This window comes from Vipera berus (assembly GCF_964194415.1).
Source record: "Vipera berus genome assembly, chromosome: W".
Taxonomy (NCBI): domain Eukaryota; kingdom Metazoa; phylum Chordata; class Lepidosauria; order Squamata; family Viperidae; genus Vipera; species Vipera berus.
The window spans coordinates 57702800-57720622 of NC_138210.1; the positions used below are offsets into that span (position 1 = coordinate 57702800).

Below are 17823 nucleotides of genomic sequence, written 5' to 3' on the forward strand. Positions count from 1 at the left end.
CGCAGGATGACTGCGTTGGAACGAGCCCGCGAAACCCCTGTTAGTGCGATTTAAAAGGGGTCTGTGTGTGTGTGTGTGTGTGTGTGCTATCCAGGAATTCCTGCAGATTTTCATGCTTTTAAACAAGTCGCCCGACCGAGCCTTACATGCTGCGGGCCTGCTTATGCACCCGAAAAGATGTGTGACGGGGGAAGGATGTGAGTTTCTCAACGTAGGTTTTCACTATAGTTGTTGGGGGAAGGGGTTGTCTTTCAAAGTGGTGAAGGAAGGGTGGGGGAAGGCGTAAAAGTATGCAAACCTGATTTGCAATACAAATCATTATCATGGAACTGCTGTAAAGCCTCAGCGCCTAAAGCACACTGAAACAGTAGCTTCTCCCTGATGTAGTGAGTATATAAAAGGTAAAGCTTCCCCCGCACATGCATGCTAGTCGTTTCCAACTCTAGGGGCGGGTGCTCATCTCCGTTTCAAAGCCAAAGAGCCAGCGTTTGTCTGAGGACATCTCCGTGGTCATGTGGCCAGCATGACTAGACGCCAAAGGCGCACGGAAGGCTGTTATCATCCCACCATAGTGGTCCCTATTTTTCTACTTGCATTTTTACGTGCTTTCGAACTGCTGGGTTGGCAGAAGCTGGGACGAGTAACAGGCACTCACTCTGTTACGCGGCACTCAGGATTCCACCCGCCAAACTGCCGATCTTTTGATTGACAAGTTCAGCGTCCTAACCCACTGAGCCACCGTGTCCCTTATAGTGAGTATATATAGTACATTATATTATGGAAGCTCTGAGTTAAGTTCCACTCAGCCTGAAACTTACTGGGCGATTTGGGAAATTTAGATCAGAATCGTGCAAGTCGCCATGGTAGATTCCCTCTGACACTCTGGAAGTGACAGTTGGTCTTTGAAGTAGTAGGATTGGAAGAATATTGACACTTTTGGAATTGGAGAAGACGCCTGAGAAATCCTGAGGAAGCCAGAAAACACACGCATGATCAAATAAATCAATTCAGAATTCTCACTCGTGGCACAAATGATCAGGTTCAAGTTATCATGCTTTGGACACATCAAACAAAGATCTAGTTCTCTGGAAAAGGCTCTAATGCTGGGAAAAGTGGAAGAAAAGAGAACAGGACAATCAGCAAGGTGGATGGATTCAGTTATGTTGGTAATGGTGACCCAGTCAAAGACTTGAAGGATCAGATTGTCACGGATAAAATCGATGTGCTTGCTAGAAGCCAAAAATGATTTGATGGCACATAATCCATCATATCTTCTGCCAACCTAGCAGTTCGAAAGCACTTAAAAATGCAAGTAGGAAAATAGGGACCACTCCGGTGGGAAGGTAACAGCGTTCTGTGCGCCTTTGGTGTCCAGTCATGCCGGCCACATGACCACGGAGACGTCCTCGGACAAGCGCTGGCTCTTCGGCTTTGAAACGGAGATGAGCACCGGCCCCTAGAGTCGGAAACGACTAGCACGCGTGTGCGGGGGAACCTTTACCTTTACCTTTAATCCATCATATGCTTTTAGGAGAAACACAGGATAAAATTGCAGTCCGTAAGGTCCAATCCAGGTTGAAGTACCGTAACCTGTTCAAGAAAAAGTCTTGAACAAGGTCTCACATCAGTTTAAGATGAAACTGAGAGCCACTTCAGTTTTACTAAAAAAAAAGAGCTATAATATCCAGAAAGAATGGCATAATTAATAAACAGCGATGGCTGTGTATTTATAAATAAAAATAACATCTTATGTTAAAGAGGATTACCAGTCTTCCAAATACTGAAATGGAAACTGTATTTTAAACATTTCCAGTTGGTCAGTACACACATTTTTAAGTATCCTGGAATTAATTAGGAGTGTTCAAATTCCCACGGTGTTCATATAGGCATGCTTCTACCCTGTGTTTTTATAAATTGTCATATTTCTGATGTTTTTCACCCTATCTTAGTTGCTCAGAGTCACATGGCAAGTAGGAAGCTATATAAATTGAAAACTATAGTACTGTATTTTATTCTTTTCACAATATAATTGGTATTACTTGGTGGTTTTTGAACTGAGATCAGCCTTACAGTGTACTAACTGCTCTTAGTACTTTTCCAGAGGTCAATTAAACAACACCCTTATGCCAGAAAAAATCCACTCCATTGTCAATGAACTTACAATAATGCATTCCACAAAAGTTCAGCAATTTTTCCTGTGACTTACTCAACTTTGAAACCATTTCTTCTTTCTCAATAATATTGTGTACATTTCCACGCAATAATACAACACCTTTTTGGGACCAGCTCTGGATCTGATCTTATAATGTCATTGTCTTGAGGAACAGAGTCAATCTACTTCTGTCTCTTAATTTACAAGAAACCACTACTGCATTGGAATTGTATTATGAATCGTTGCAGTTCGGCAAATCCAGTATGTTGGCAGGAACTTGTATTTCTCTCTCCCCACCCACACAACAGAAATTCTGGAGTTTGTATCTTCTGTATACAATATTCAGAATTTTTCCACCACTATCCCCAATCTATCAAGTTCTTGATCCAGTGCCTAGAGGTGGTTGGGGTATGAATGGGAAGGAACAACTCAACCCTTGCAAGACTGAATGCCTATGGATGTTTGGATTATTTGGATCTGGGGACTTTCCAGTTTTAGCGCCAAATAAAAAAGTTGCCTGTCCCACTTGGGATTGGCCTGGTGTGTAATTTGGGGAATTGTGGACTGCCCACCCTGCTCAAATAGCAGATGGCATCTATGGCTAGAATGGCACAGATTCATTTTGTAACCAATTGTCCGCATTCTTGGACTGGGAGGCCATGCTGACAGTCACTCATGCTTTAGTCACTTCTTGTGTGGACTATTGCAACAACAGTCGGCATGGCATCACTTGGAAGTTGCAACTTGTTTAGAGTGCAGTAACACAAGCAGCTATGAGCATTTCATGTTATACCCAGGCATCTCTGCTTTTTGACCTGCACCATTAGTTTCCAGATGCAAATGAAAATGCTGCTTCTCATCTATAAAACTCCTGGTGAATTATTTATTTTATTTATTTATTTATTTATTTAGTTGCATTTGTATACCGCCCTTTCCCTGAGGACTCAGGGCGGTTTACAGGGAATTAAAAATCAAAACATACAAAAGTTAAAACCAGTTAAAAAGTATTAAATTCACCCTGTACGCTAAAAACCCCAGTTAAAATTTTCTCCTCAGCCTGGGCCCGAGAGCTCAAAGAGCCAGGTCTTCAGGCCCCGGCGGAATGATCGGAGGTCGGGAGCAGTCCTCAGCTCCACCGGCAGCTGGTTCCAGAGGGCAGGTGCTCCCACTGAGAAGGCCCTATCCCTGGGTGTCACCCGCCGGCAATCTCTCACCGGCGGAACCCTGAGCAGACCCTCCCTGTGGGAGCGCACTGGGCGAAGGGCGTTTGATGCCGGCAGCAGGTGTTCCCTCAAATAACCCGGACCCAGGCCATGTAGGGCTTTATAGGTAATAACCAGCACCTTGAATTTCACCCGGAGGGCAACCGGAAGCCAATGCAGCTCGCGGAGTAGAGGTGTTACATGGGAGTATCGGGAAACCCCCATTACAACTCGCGCGGCCGCATTCTGCACCAGTTGAAGCCTCCGAGTGGTCTTCAAGGGCAGCCCCATGTAGAGAGCGTTACAGTAGTCCAAACGGGAGGTCACAAGCGCATGAGTGACTGTGCGTAGGGCGTCTCAGTCCAGATAGGGACGCAACTGGCGCACCAGGCGAACCTGTGCAAAAGCCCCCCTGGTCACGGCTCCTATGTGATCTTCAAAATTGAGCCGTGAATCCAGTAGGACGCCCAAGTTGCGAGCCCTATCAACGGGGGGTAACACCTCACCCCCCATCATTAGAGGTGGAATAACTTGGTTAACCCGAGACGCCGATATGCACAGCCACTCAGTCTTGGCGGGATTGAGACGAAGCCTGTTTCTCCCCATCCAGACCTGAACCGCCTCCAGGCACCGGGACATCACGGAGAGGGCATCACTGGGTTGGTTCGGGGTGGAAAGAAAAAGTTGGGTATCATCAGCGTACTGGTGATACCCCACCCCAAAACCACGAATGATCTCGCCCAGCGGCTTCATATAGATGTTGAACAGGAGAGGCGAGAGAACCGACCCCTGAGGGACTCCACAAATGAGAGACCTTGGGGCGGATCTCTGCCCTCCTGTCAACACCGACTGCGAGCGGCCCAGGAGGTAGGAGGAGAACCACCGTAGAACGGTGCCTCCCACTCCCAACCCCCTGAGACGCCGCAGCAGGATACCATGGTCGATGGTATCGAAAGCCGCTGAGAGATCTAATAGGACCAGGACAGAGGAGCAACCCCTGTCCCTAGCCCTCCAGAGATCATTCACCAGCGCGACCAATGCCGTCTCCGTGCTGTGTCCGGGCCTGAAGCCCGATTGGTACGGGTCCAGATAATCAGTTTCCTCCAGGAACAGAGGGAGCTGATGCGCCACCACACTCTCAACAACCTTCGCCAGAAAGCGAAGGTTGGAGACTGGACGATAGTTGTTTAAAACAGCCGGGTCCAAAGCAGGCTTCTTGAGGAGGGGTCTCACCACTGCCTCCTTCAAGGCGGCAGGGAAGACACCCTCCTTCAAAGAAGCAGTTATTACTGCATGGAACCAGCCTCGTGTTCCCTCCCGAGCCGCATAAGCTAGCCAGGAGGGGCACGGATCCAGCAAACAGGTGGTGGAGCTCAGTCTCCCCATGATCCTGTCCACATCATCAGGGGAAACAGGGTCGAACTCAGTCCAGATAACATGCTCAAGACCGCCTGATTCCTCCACATCAGACTCTGCCCAGTCAGAGTCCAAGCCGGTCCGGATCCGAGCGATTTTGTCCGTCAGATGATGACTGAACTCCTCGGCTCGTCCCTGCAAGGGATCCTCCCTCACCTCCTGGTTAAGGAGGGAGCGAGTCACCCTAAACAGGGCGGCCGGGCGATTATCTGCGGACGCGACAAGGGCGGCAAAGTAGTTAGACTTCGCCGTCCTTATCGCCGCAAGATAAGACCTTATAAAGGTTCTTAACTGCAATCGGTCGGATTCGGATCGGCTGGATCTCCAACCGCTCTCTAGACCTCGTCTCCGACGCTTCATCTCCCGGAGCTCCACAGAGAACCATGGAGCCCAGCGGGATCTGCGCCGAGTCAGAGGTCGCATGGGTACAACACAGTCGAGTGCCCTGGTGGCAGCCGTTTCCCAGGCCTCCACCAGAGCATCGACTGGGCTGTGGGTAAGGGTGATAGGTATCGGCCCAAGCGCCCTCTGGAACCGATCCGGGTCCATTAGGCGCCTGGGGCGGAACCACCTGGTCGGTTCCGCCGCCCAGCGGCGGGGGATGGCATGACGGAAAACCAGCCTCAGGAGGTGATGATCTGACCATGACAGAGGGGTGATGAACGGAGAACCCCCTCCCAGATCATCCAACCACTGTCCAGACAGGAACACCAGGTCGAGAGTATGATCCCCCTCGTGAGTAGGGCCCTCAATAACCTGGGTCAGGCCCATGGCTGTCATGGAAGCCATGAACTCCCGAGCTAACTCCGACGACCCCCCCAGTGATGGCAGGTTGAAGTCACCCAGGACTATAAGCCTGGGGAACTCCACCGCCAACCCTGAGAGGGTGTCGAGCAGCTCAGGCAGGGCTGTTGCCACACAGCTGGGCGCCAGGTATGTGAGCAACAAGCCCAACTGAACCCGAGGACCACATCTCAAGAGGAGGGATTCACTCCCGGCCATCTGGACAATGGTGGCCTCCCGGGGACACAAAGTCTCCCGAATAACCACTGCCACCCCACCACCCCTGCCCTGAGCCCGTGGCTGGTGCAGCACCCGGAAACCTGGCGGGCATAACTCGGTGAGAGGCACCCCTCCCTCCGAACCCAACCAAGTTTCCGTGATGCACGCTAGATCCGCACATTCCTTCTCGATCAGATCACGGATGAGGGGAGCTTTGTTAACTACGGATCTAGCGTTAAAATAGACCAACCTGAGCTCAGGGGCCTGATCACCCTCATCCCCGGGTAGGAGGGTGCTAACCGGAGGGTCGGAGCGCGCCACCGCTCGGAGATAGCGGGGGCGCGATCCCAGATGTTGATATGGCCCTCCGCGCAAACACCTGCTGCCATTCCTTATCGCCGTGGGGATTTGAAGCCCCACCCCCACATTCCCAGAACCAGCAGCCACCTCCCCCGACCCCGTCCCGTCAGGACCTCTAACAGGACCAGACTGAGTGCCGGTTAAAGATTCCCTCCCTACCCCCCCCTCCCTCCCCCTCCCTAACCTCTTAAAATAACCGGCTAAAAATTTTATCAGGGGCCTCTTAGCATGTCTTGACTCGAGGCCCCTATCTAAGCCCAGCCACCTCTCGGAATCCCAAAGCTTGGGATCGTCATTAAGGGGAGTATGGAAACAGGCGACAGGTCGCGCCCATGAGGCAGAAACTGCCCTAAGGGCATACAAGTCCGCTTCGGAGTAATAATAAATCATACTGCGCTGGGATAGTCTTTTAGGGCAGATGTTGTGTCCAAAAGATCGCTCAATGATGGTGTATAGATGGTAATGATGTATAGAGTCCATCTGTGATATCTGCTAATCCTATACAATTGGATAGAGTGGCATAATTTATTGGATACCTGGTGGGACTGAGGAAGCATGTCTTCTCTGTTAAGGTGTCTGGAATGTCTCCCACAAAAATTGTGCAGCAGCCCCTACCTTGATTTTGTTTAAGCAAGCTTTGAAGACCTGGCATTTCTCTGGCTCTGGATTAAGCAGTATGACGAATCCCTTTTAGGGGAATATGGGGAAATGGAAATTATATATCTATTGCTCTCTGAGGTGTCAATCTTTTTGTTGTTGATGGCAGTAGCGATGATAATGTTTTGTATTTAAAAGGGTATTGCTACCAGCACCGTTATGGAATTGGGTGGTTTTACAGATTTGACAAATAAATCAATAAAACTAATAGCCATAGTAAGATGCAGTGATAGTCAGAGCTACTGGGAAAAGGAACAGGGTACACAATGGCTAACACAGTTGCTTTATTTTCACAAGTTTACAGGGATAATACTGTCTGTGGGGGCAAGGCCAGGGGGAGACGAAATTGTGATGTTATAATGCAAGAGTCCCATTCCATTTCTTAAGTGTAGCAGGACCACGCAACTGCCAAATGCATACAGATAAAAATGTGACTCTGTTCAGCCATTTATTTAATTTTCTTTTTGCAAGAGTGGGAACAAGGAGATTTTTGTTATTCCAAGACCCTGATACTTGAGAACACTGACTGGAGATGTTCTTTGCATTCTCCTACTACTATATGTATGTATCAATACTACTACTACTACTACTACTACTACTACTACTACTACTAATAATAATAATAATAATAATAATAATAATAATAATAATAATAATAATAATAATAATAATAATAATAATAATAATAATAATAATGTTGGAAGGGACCTTGGAGGTCATCTAGTCCAATCCCCTGCTCAGGCAGGAAACCCTATACCATTTCAGACAAATGGCTGTCCAGTCTCTTCTTAAAAACTTCCAGTGTTGGAGCATTCACAGCTTCTGGAGGCAGTTTGTTCCACTGGTTAATTGTTCTAACTGTCAGGAAGTTTCTCCTTAGTTCTAGTTCTACATGTTCTCTTTCTTTCAAAGTCTAAAGTAAAGACAGTTGTATAAGCTTTGACTACTTCATAGCAAACCCATTTCGTATATGTCATTAAAACTAACAATTAATTAATCATCAGGTTTAACTCTGATCACTGATAATTTGCTACTAGTCCTTCCTCTGGATTAAGATAGCCAAAGGTTTATCACCAGGTTTACTCCAGCCAGTATAAATGAAGGTTGTTGCTAAATTTCAGAGGAAGAAAAAAAGGAAGAAAGAAATAAAATTGTTTCAACCATCTATTTGTGGGAGATTTTGAAGGAGGTGTAACTAATTGGAATAATATAGCAACAACTTTGTGGAAATTATTTATGGAGATTATTATACTTCCTCTAGTTTGATTTTGACAGTGCTTGATAGTTCACATGCTTCTTGTTTCTGTAGGATATGGTGTGCTTTTATTTCTTTCACAGTTATGCAAAGCCAGAACAAACTATGGCAAATTGCAAGGCAAAGGAAGAGAAGGATGTGGTCAAATACTTTAGTGACGTTAACTTCCCTCTCTGAGGAGAAGGGGAAGCTACTGTGTACCTTCTCTTCAGCTACCCCAGCAGCATAATGGAGTATCTTCGATCATTCTTTGGGACCCTGCATCAGGCTTTGGTTAGTGGCACCCTATCATCTCTCAGGCTTGGGTGGAAACCAGAACCTCTGGTTTATCTTAAGGGGGTTTACTGGCTGCCTCTACTAGCAGTCCCTATTCAGTGTTTCTTTCTCTTCACCCTGTTTTCAGGATTTTGTTTCCTCCTTCACTACTTACCTTTTTGGAAATGAAACTCACCCAAGAGCAGAAGAGCCAAGAAGTGGAAGGGAGATGAAGAACCTAAGAAGCCACCGTGAATCTGAAGTGGAGACAACGTATTCTGGGTAACAAGAATCTGATGAGGAATAATTATTTTCCTTGGAGTTTGTCTGGTACCTCTGAGGTGCAGTGACCGTTGGAGTAGAATTATCTCTTCTGCAGTTAGATTTACTTCTCCTTCCCCTCCTGCCTTCTTCTGCAGGGATGTTTTTCCAAGGGAGCATCTGAAGGTCACTGAAGGTCCTTTCACAGCGGAGGTAGGTGTTGGATGAGAGGAGGTGGAGCAAAATCCTTCTGTGCTCCACCTTTCCTCCAACAAACTCCTTTCTTTTCAGATAACCCCACTCATTCAGGAGATCCAAGGAACACCAGAAACTGCAGTTATTGGTGATCAGGCAATGGAGTCTTTTCTCAGATCTTCCAAATTTCCCAACAGATGTGAGGGACAAGAAGAATCTGAACAAAAGTTCTCAGGTGACTGAAACTTCTGGAATGTTGGTGATGCTATATTGTGAGGAATGGAGGATTCCCACAGCAGGAAATCTACTGGTGGTTGTTTTTTTTTGCTAGTGGGTTTTCATGATCCTTTCCCTATGGACTTTACAACAGCATAGATCAGACATGTCAAACACAAGGCCTGGGGGCTGGATCCGGCCCGTGAAGTGGTTTCATGTAGCCCGCGAAGCCATCCTGGAAACAGTGAGGGAACGGCCCCCACTGCCTTGGCCCTGGCCCAGAGACCCTCCTTCTGCCAGAGACCCCCAGATCTGTCCCACTCCTGCCCAGGCCCCCATAGGCGCCCTTGATGCGAATGATGTAGAGTTGGCCATGCCCACCCAGTAGGCCATACGCACTCTAGCCACGCCCACCCAGTAGGCCACACCCACCCTGGCCATACCCACCCGGCCCCCTGAGGGCAACTGCAATGCTGATGCGGCCCTCAATGAAATTGAGTTTGACACCGCTGGCATAGATGGTAGCATTAAATTAAACCGGCGTCTGTCTTTCTCCATTCAAAAAGCTATGTCGGACAAAAACATACACTTCTGAAAGATACAAAGTGAAGTAATTACATTTAAAGAAACTGGAAAACAATACATTTAAAAATATTTGAGAAACTAACACAACTAAAAGATAATATAGGGAAAGTAAAACATCTCTAACATTTTTAAATTATGGGAGGACAGGGGCAAAGACATATACAATATTAACAGAAGTGGCCAACGTTTTCCTACAATTTTTCTTCAATGTTTACAAATGTGTTCAAAAGGGTTTTGAACTTGAAAGATTGTCCTACTAATGTGGATTGTAAAACCAGCTTACACAATCCACAGAGCTGTTTACTCCTATTTCCTGTCCTTGTGTGTGTGTGTGTGTGTGTGTATAGGAAGTTAATTTGTTTTCCAGTTGTGCACATGAACTGAATTTTTTTGTGTTTATTGGCAAATACCTGTGACTTGAATAAGGTGCTTTCAGACTACTTTGTTATTCTATTTTAGCACGCATAATTTAATATGCAAGAGGAGAGGAGGATCTCGATTTCATAATACTCACTTGTAATCAGCTTCTCATGTGGTTTTTCTCCCATCATTTTCTGAGCACTCTCATATATAATCCATTAAAGAGGAAAGGATTGTCTGTGTTTCTTCACAGATAACAATAGGATCTGGGAATCTCCTCTTTATTTAGCATTACATTTAGATTAATTTATATTTTTTTTCAAGGGACGCGGAGGCTCAGTGGGTTAGGATGCTGAGCTTGTCGATCAGAAAGTCGGCAGTTTGGCGGGTCGAATCCCGAGTGCCGCTTAACAGAGTGAGCGCCTGTTACTCGTCCCAGCTTCTGCCAACCTAGCAGTTCGAAAGCACATAAAAATGCAAGTCGAAAAATAAGGACCACTCCGGTGGGAAGGTAACAGTGTTCCGTGCGCGTTTGGTGTCTAGTCATGCCGGCCACATGACCACGGAGACGTCCTCGGACAAGCGCTGGGTCTTCGGCTTTGAAACGGAGATGAGCACTGGCCCCTAGAGTTGAAAACGACTAGCATGCATGTGCGGGGAAACCTTTACCTTTACTTATATTTTTTTCAGAGTTCAGGACACCAGAAATGAAGGCTCCCTCTCAAAAACTGGGAGATGAATTAGGTTAGGATTAAAAAAAAATCTGAGTGAGCCACATGGCCAAGTACAGGCTTGAATCTGAGTTTCCAGGTCCAGGTCCAAATTCTTCATCACTGTCATTGATTTCAAGCTGTGAGGTTCAGTGTATATAAAATTATATTGGTCAATGTATCTGCATGTGTGTGCCTCTTTATGTGACAATGATTGTGCTGTCATTGTATTGACAAAGATGTTGACTTTAAATGGTCCTCTGTAATTTCAGATTATCTTGTGATTTTTAAGGATGAGGTCAGTTTTCCCCCCTCTTAGCTGTTTTTCACATTTGCATTTATATTTTTTTAAAATGAAGGTATTAGCTTCCCTGGAAAGAAAGATAAAACATTTTTTTCACATACAGCCAGAAAAAACATGTGATAGAGATGATTTCTATCCTTGGTTGCTCTTTATGGTATGTGCTTCAGGTCTTCTTGAGTTAGCTTTTTGACTCCAATAATTCCCAGCTAACATAGCTTTTCATTATGCTAGCTATGAGTTGTGTTAAAGGCTGGCTGCAAAGGGCTGGAAAAAGGCTAATATAAAACAATTGTCCTGCTTTTTAAATGCCCAGAGAGAAGGGAACATTTATTCTATACTCTGCTTCATTAGGAGAGCATTCACTGGCCATACTCAATCAGGATATTGGAACTACTATATGGGTAAATGGAACAGAGTGCCAGTCACAGAAAGCTGTTTTAAATTCTTGGATGCTCAGTCTTGGGGAGGAAGTCAAGTTCAATGATAAATGTTCTTTCTTATTTTTACCCCACAGTGTCTTCTATAGGCCTCAGTGATACCCCTCAAATAGAATCAACAACACCTATGACTGACAGCATCCAACAGACACACGAGGAGTCACCAACTATGACTGGGAGACTCTATCAAAGAAAATCTGAAGAATCTACCTTGATGGAAGCTGCACCAGAAGACACGATAGAAGAGTTGGCAGATGCAGTTTGTAGTCAGTATTGGAAGCCAGATGAACTTTTGGCAGAAAGAAGAGAACTTGGGCAAATGGAAAAGGCAGAAAAGACAGGGATGAGTCAAGAAGCAGGACAAGACAGAACTGTATTAGCTGAGGGGATTAAGCAAGGAGCACCAAATGCAAGGGCAGCATTTGTAGAACAAAAAAGAGGGCCTGAAGCAACAGAGTGTCCTGGAGAAATTGTTCAAGATAGTTTGGAAGAGAGGGTTGAGATTATGGGTAATCAACAATTAGAGGTTGAGAAAAACCAGGAAGAAGGAAAGGTGGGTGAAGAAGAGCAGGGAGAGATAAGTTCAGCAGTGCTAAACCAGGCAGAGAATAAGGTGCTTGAAGAGGAAAGAATGGTTGGGAAAAGTCAGCTGTGGGATGAAGAAGCAGAAAAAATCACAGAAGAACAGGAAAAAGAGTTGGAAAAAATGTTGTGGAATGAGGGAATTCAACAAAAGCTCCTAGACTTGTCACAGGATAAAGAGGAAAAGCAGGTAGAACAAGAAGAGGCAACATGGACTAGGGGAACTCAACAAGAGAGATTGGAGGAGATGGCCAAGATGGCAGGAGACCAGGGGTTAAATGTCGAGAAGGATCAGGAGGAAGATACAAAAGTGGATGGGAATAAAAAGGTAAAAACAAGTGTGACAGAAGAAAGTGAAGGAGACCAGGTAACGATGCTAGAAGAGAAAGGGAAAGGTGAGAGAAGCTGGAGTTTGGAAGAATGGATAGGAAAAACCGAAGAGGGGAAGGAAAGAAAGTTGGATGAAAAAGAAAAAGGACCAGAGGGAATAACTTGGACAGATAAACTTAAGTATGATGCACTAAATGTTACAGTAATGAAGACTCAGCATTTAGAATCTGGGGAGGAACCGGGAGAAGACATAGAGATGGACACAGGCCACCAGATAATGAGAGAGATAGCAACGAGGAAGGAAGACGTTCAGCAACCACTGCTGGACAAGGCAGAGATGGGAGCAAGCCAGAAGAAGACATTAGAAGGGGAAGAAAAGAAGAGATACTTTCACTGGGAGCCCAAGGAAACTGAGGTTATGACAGAACAGAAAAGAGAGGCATCAGGATTGGAAAAGGAGGGAAATTGTAAGCAGGGAGATTTACCTGAGAAAGGAAAGACAGAAGAAGAAGATCTGGAGCAGGAAGCAAAGGAATCTGTGAAAAATGAGATACACGCTACAGGGGAAAAACGGGAACAGCAAACAAGAGAAGAAGGGTGGGGAAGTAACCAGGAAGACCAGCCTGAGATGTTGCTAGATACTTGTGGTCTTAGTGAAGAAATACTAGAAGAGGCTGAGACTACAGCAGGTCAATCAAGTCAACTGGGAGAGATCACCAAGAACCTGGAGCATCCAACCTCTCTTGATGAAGATCTCCTACCTGGACCCAGAACTTCCTCACATGATGTAAGCATAATTATGAAGGAAAGTGGAGCATGAAAGTAGTCAAAAGATTGAAGTAATCATATCCATCTGTCTTCTGCAGGTCACAACACTGGATAACAGTGCCCAGAAGGAACGGGTGCTGCTACGTCGTAAGAGCTCCATTCAACGAGCACCCAGCTTGAAGAAACCAAAGACATCACCAGAGGCTCCAACACAAGAGACAAATATAGTTGAAGATGCTTCATCTTTATTGGAAGTACCAAAGAGACAAAACCCAAGATTATCTGGGTAAATCTCACCACCACATCCAATAGTAATTGAATAGTAGATATTAGTGTTGTCATCTTGAATTTTGTCTTAATCTACCCATTTATTTTGCTTTCCCAGATTTGGGCCTATGCACCCCAATATGATGGCTGAACTTCAGATGCGCCTGCCAAAGCCAAAGTGACTTGAGGTTCAAAGAGCTTTATCAAGTAATGAACTTGCATGTTTTTGGCTCTATCTTGGGTCAAGGCACCATAACCAATAATTCTGAAAGCAATGGAGGCACCATCTCTATTTTCTCTAAAAAGCTAGTAAATTATATGTCCATTCTAAATTAAATGGTTAGTGAGGAAACATTGTCTACCACATGAATAGAAAATCTGAGAAGTATTGCTAGGATATCTCAGCAGATTTGATATCTTTATCTCTTCACCTGAAATGTGGAACTCCAGCATAGCTTTCATTCTATGAACAGTAGATAGAGCCGTGGTGGTGCAGTGGTTAGAATGCAGTACTGCAAACTAATTCACTGCTCACTCCAGGAGTTCGATTCTGAACGGCTCAAGGTTGACTCAGCCTTTCATCCTTCTAATGTCAGTAAAATGAGGACCCAGATTGTTGAGGGCAATATGCTGACTCTGTAAACCCCTTAGAGAGAGCTGTAAAGCGGGGCTTTTCAACCAGTGGTATGTGTACCACCAGTGGTACTTTAGCACCTGGCAGGTGGTACATGACCCCTAGCCATGTGTAGTGGGGGAGGGAACGAGCTAAAGTGCCGCACAGGCCTGGAGGAGATCAGCTGGAGCTGCAGTGCTTGGCAGAAGCCCCAGGATCTGCGCTCACAGCTAAATGCTGATTGGAGCTTCCCATGCACCCAGAAGAGAAAAGGAGGAGGAGAGCAGAGAGAGGAGAAGCTATAAAAGGAGCATGTTTGGTGAGAGAGGGAGAGAAAAAAAAACAGAGAAAGAGAGAAGAGAAGAGGCTTTTGTTAAGCAAAGCAGTGAAGAGTGAGCAAGCGGTCTTTGTGAGCGAAGGGTGAGTGAGTGAGAGGCCTTTACAAGCAAAGTGTGAGTGAGTGATAGAGCAAGTGAGAGGCTTTTGCAAGTGAGAGGCTTTTGCAAGCAAAGAGGGAGTGAGTGAGAGAGCGAGTGAGAGGCTTTTGTGAGCAAAGTGAGTGAGTGAGAGTGAGAGAGGCTTTTGTGAGCAAAGTGAGTGACTGAGAGGCCTTTGCAAGCAAAGTGTGAGTGAGTGATAGAGCAAGTGAGAGGCTTTTGCAAGTGAGAGGCTTTTGCAAGCAAAGAGGGAGTGAGTGAGAGAGCGAGTGAGGCTTTTGTGAGCAAAGTGAGTGAGTGAGTGAGTGAGAGGCTTTTGTGAGCAAAGTGAGTGAGTAAAAGAAGGAGGGGCTTTTGCGAGCAAACTAAGAGCAAGAGGCTTTTGTGAGCAAACTGAGTGAGTGAGGGGCTTTTGCAAGCAAATTGAGTGAGAGGGAGAGCAAGGGGCTTTTGTGAGCAAAGGGTGAGTGACTGAGAGCAAGCAAGAAGCTTTTGCGAGCAAAGTGTGAGTGACCGAGCGGACGAGAGACTTTTGCGAGCAAAATGTGAGCGTGAGTGAGAGTGAGAGAGGCTTTTGTGAGCAAAGTGAGTGAGTGAGAGGTTTTTGCGAGCAAAGTGTGAGTGAGTGAAAGAGGCTTTTGCAAGCAAAGTGTGAATGAAAGAGCAAGGAGCTTTTGCAAGCAAAGTGTAAGTGAGAGAGCAAGTGAGGGGCTTTTGCAAGCAAAGGATGGGGGGACTTTTGTGAGCGAAGGGTGAGAGAAAAAGGAAAAAATGAGGGGGAAAAGGGAAAAAGAAAAGGCATTGTCTTCTGACTTCCTCTGTTGCAGTAGAAGGAAGCATTAACATTGAACATCAACTTTTTACTTTTCCATATTATAAACTAGCCATTTCTATAACAAATGAATCTAACCAGTAAAGCCCAAAATCCCCCCCCTTTTTTTTTAGTCATCATGTTTTTGACACCTTGCTAAACACTGGTGGTACTCGAATATTGTCATGTCCTAAAAGTGATACAATCTGTGAAAAGGTTGAAAAGCCCTGCTGTAAAGCACTATGAAGTGATATATATGTCTAAGTGCTAGTGCTATTGCAATTCTATTCATATCACCCCTTGGGGCGGGGAGGGCGGGGAAGTAATTCGGTGGAAACTACCTAACAATTTTGGAAGGGCTATCTTTAGATTCCACCGTATGGTATTGGGTCTATCCTCACCATGCATCAATTTAAACATCGATTTTACAAGAATTCAGTGAACCTAAAACATGTCTGAAGAGATTATTGTACAACTTGAATCCAAGAAGTGTGTGCTGATTCATGATAAGCTACTATGACAGTATGTGGGAAAGAGCTTGGAAGACTAGACCAAGAGATGCTGCTAAGGGAACAGTCAGATAAGAGACAGCAGAGCCCTCATCTGGATAATGGACAGGGCAAGAGGAAGGGCCGTCCCTAGTTTCTTGGGATGTAAAGGAGAGAGGAGAGATGTATTTTTTAACTTGTAAGATTCTGTCAATGTAACTTTACAATTAAGTACAATTAGCTCATCTGGTTGTGATTCCTATCTGGTTTACACTGCAAGGCCAACAGCTACAGTTACGGAGGAGAACTGGCAGGGAATGGCATGAACCGTATTTCATCTTTACCCCATCTGCCACAGTTTTCCCATATTGCCCCTCCCGCCACAACCCTCCCAGATTAGATTTAGGCAGGAGATTGAAAAGATAATAAATACTTGACTGCTCTGCTTTTGGTTCCAGGAGAAGATAGAGGTACTTGTAGGATTTTTCTACCTGCAGGTTTTCACCCAAATAACTTGGCCTAAGCTTGAAGGTAATGGACTTTTGTGAAAAAGACTTCAGTTGAGATAACTACCTAACTGGGTTGGTCTTGCAATCATTTATTTTTCAAGTGTGAAAATGCTGTTCTCAGGCCAGTGGCTACAGGACCACTTTCCTGGATCCAGTTGAAGACATTTTTTACATTTTCAGGCTTGGGAATGATGGTTTTATTTTTACTGTACTTATTTTATTCAGCTTTAATTGCTACTTTTAATTTGGTTTTCAGTTTTTGTTTTCACCGTCGGTTTTGTGTGTTTTTTTATTTTAGTTGGTTTAAGAATAAGATGACGTTCTTAGTATTTAAGCTAAGTTTTTTCGTTACCTTTTATTGTATTACTGCAATACTATAAATGTAAATACAATAATGTATTATCGCGATACAATAAAAATTAGCTAGCTTTGGCAGTCAACTGGCCTTGAACTCTTAAATATATCAGTAAAATGCGGTTGTCAAACCATTTGCTTAAAGGCTTTATCAGTAATTCCTCACAAAGAGATAATTAATGAGTTGTTTGTCACTGCCTGCAATTAGTGCAGGTTCGCATCCCACCAGGCTCAAGGTTGACTCAGCCTTCCATCCTTCCGAGGTAGGTAAAATGAGGACCCAGATTGTTGGGGGCAATAAGCTGACTTTGTAATAATGCCGCTTGGGGTGTGTGTGAAAGCCCTAACAAGCAGGCATATGCATAGAATAAAGGCTACTGCTAAGCTTGTAAGCCGCCCTGAGTCTTCGGAGAAGGGCGGGATATAAATGTAATAAAAAATAAAAAAATAAAAATAAAAAAAATACTTGTGTGTAAACATAGGACAAATGAACCCTGGCATTTTTTTTCCTGCTGCATCCCTATAATGCCTTCAGATTTCCAACTCATAACTGATGGAGCCTAAAGCAATACTGGACTTAACTGTTCCAGTGTTAAAGTTGGTTTTTCCCACTTAAGTGGGCAGTAGCCCATGGTAGTTTTTAGATGGGTGTTATCAGGTGGTCTTCAATTCAGTCATCCATTCTGCCGGTGGTGGTGGTGATTTTGGAGGTGGAGTCAGCTTGGCATCTATTGGCCGCTTCAGACTGGTGAGGGCACTTCCTATATCCTATGGCCCTCTCCAATGTCCTCCAGAATTGTTCCTAGTTTGGGCAATAGGAAAGTCCAGCTCTTTCAAACTGTACTTTTCCTCTTCAGCATCCACTTCTTTAAATCCAGAGGTTGGTGAATCTCCAGGGTAAGAGAAGTGTTGGTTCCTTCAGTAGCTCCCCAGGATCTAAGAAGATGTTTATGGTGGTTTTGAAGGAACCATCTTTTCCTTTTTAACCTGAGGATTTCCTTGAATTTTTTCATTTGAGGTTTACTAATTAGAGAGTTGCTGTTTGAATTTCCTAGCTCAAAATTGAATCTAGCAGCTTATTTAAAGGCAATGCTAATAATGAAACTCTTTTCGAACATTTCTACAAGGTCAAAGGTTACCAACCTTATAAGTATAGATCTCAGCACTAGAAGGACAAAGTCTTCGGATTATATAGATAAGAACGTATCATATTTTCTTGACCATAAAAGGGAGTTCTGAGAGGAGAAAGATAAATCCTGAAGAAAGGGGTCAAGATAGTGGCCTTAGGAAAGTGAGT

General features: G+C 44.9%; 1 protein-coding gene across 1 annotated transcript; it reads left to right on the forward strand.

Annotated features, from left to right (window-relative positions):
• The first annotated feature begins 15 nt into the window (after positions 1 to 15).
• On the forward strand, positions 16 to 16612 carry LOC308676706 (uncharacterized protein). The gene is made up of 8 exons (XM_081342697.1): positions 16 to 211; positions 8128 to 8317; positions 8448 to 8581; positions 8719 to 8773; positions 8852 to 8990; positions 11445 to 13066; positions 13146 to 13333; positions 13433 to 16612. Exons 2-8 carry the CDS (start codon positions 8273 to 8275, stop codon positions 13494 to 13496), a joined length of 2247 nt encoding a protein of 748 aa, XP_081198823.1. The 5' UTR covers positions 16 to 211; positions 8128 to 8272; the 3' UTR covers positions 13497 to 16612.
• Positions 16613 to 17823: the final 1211 nt, after the last annotated feature.

Excerpts from the sequence above, each read along its gene's own strand:
- LOC308676706 (XM_081342697.1), top strand. The coding sequence starts at position 8,273 with ATGGAGTATCTTCGATCATTCTTTGGGACCCTGCATCAGGCTTTG. Across the intron at positions 8,774-8,851 it reads AAGGTCCTTTCACAGCGGAG|ATAACCCCACTCATTCAGGA; the intron begins GTAGGTGTTGGA and ends CTTTCTTTTCAG. Across the intron at positions 13,067-13,145 it reads CCAGAACTTCCTCACATGAT|GTCACAACACTGGATAACAG; the intron begins GTAAGCATAATT and ends TGTCTTCTGCAG.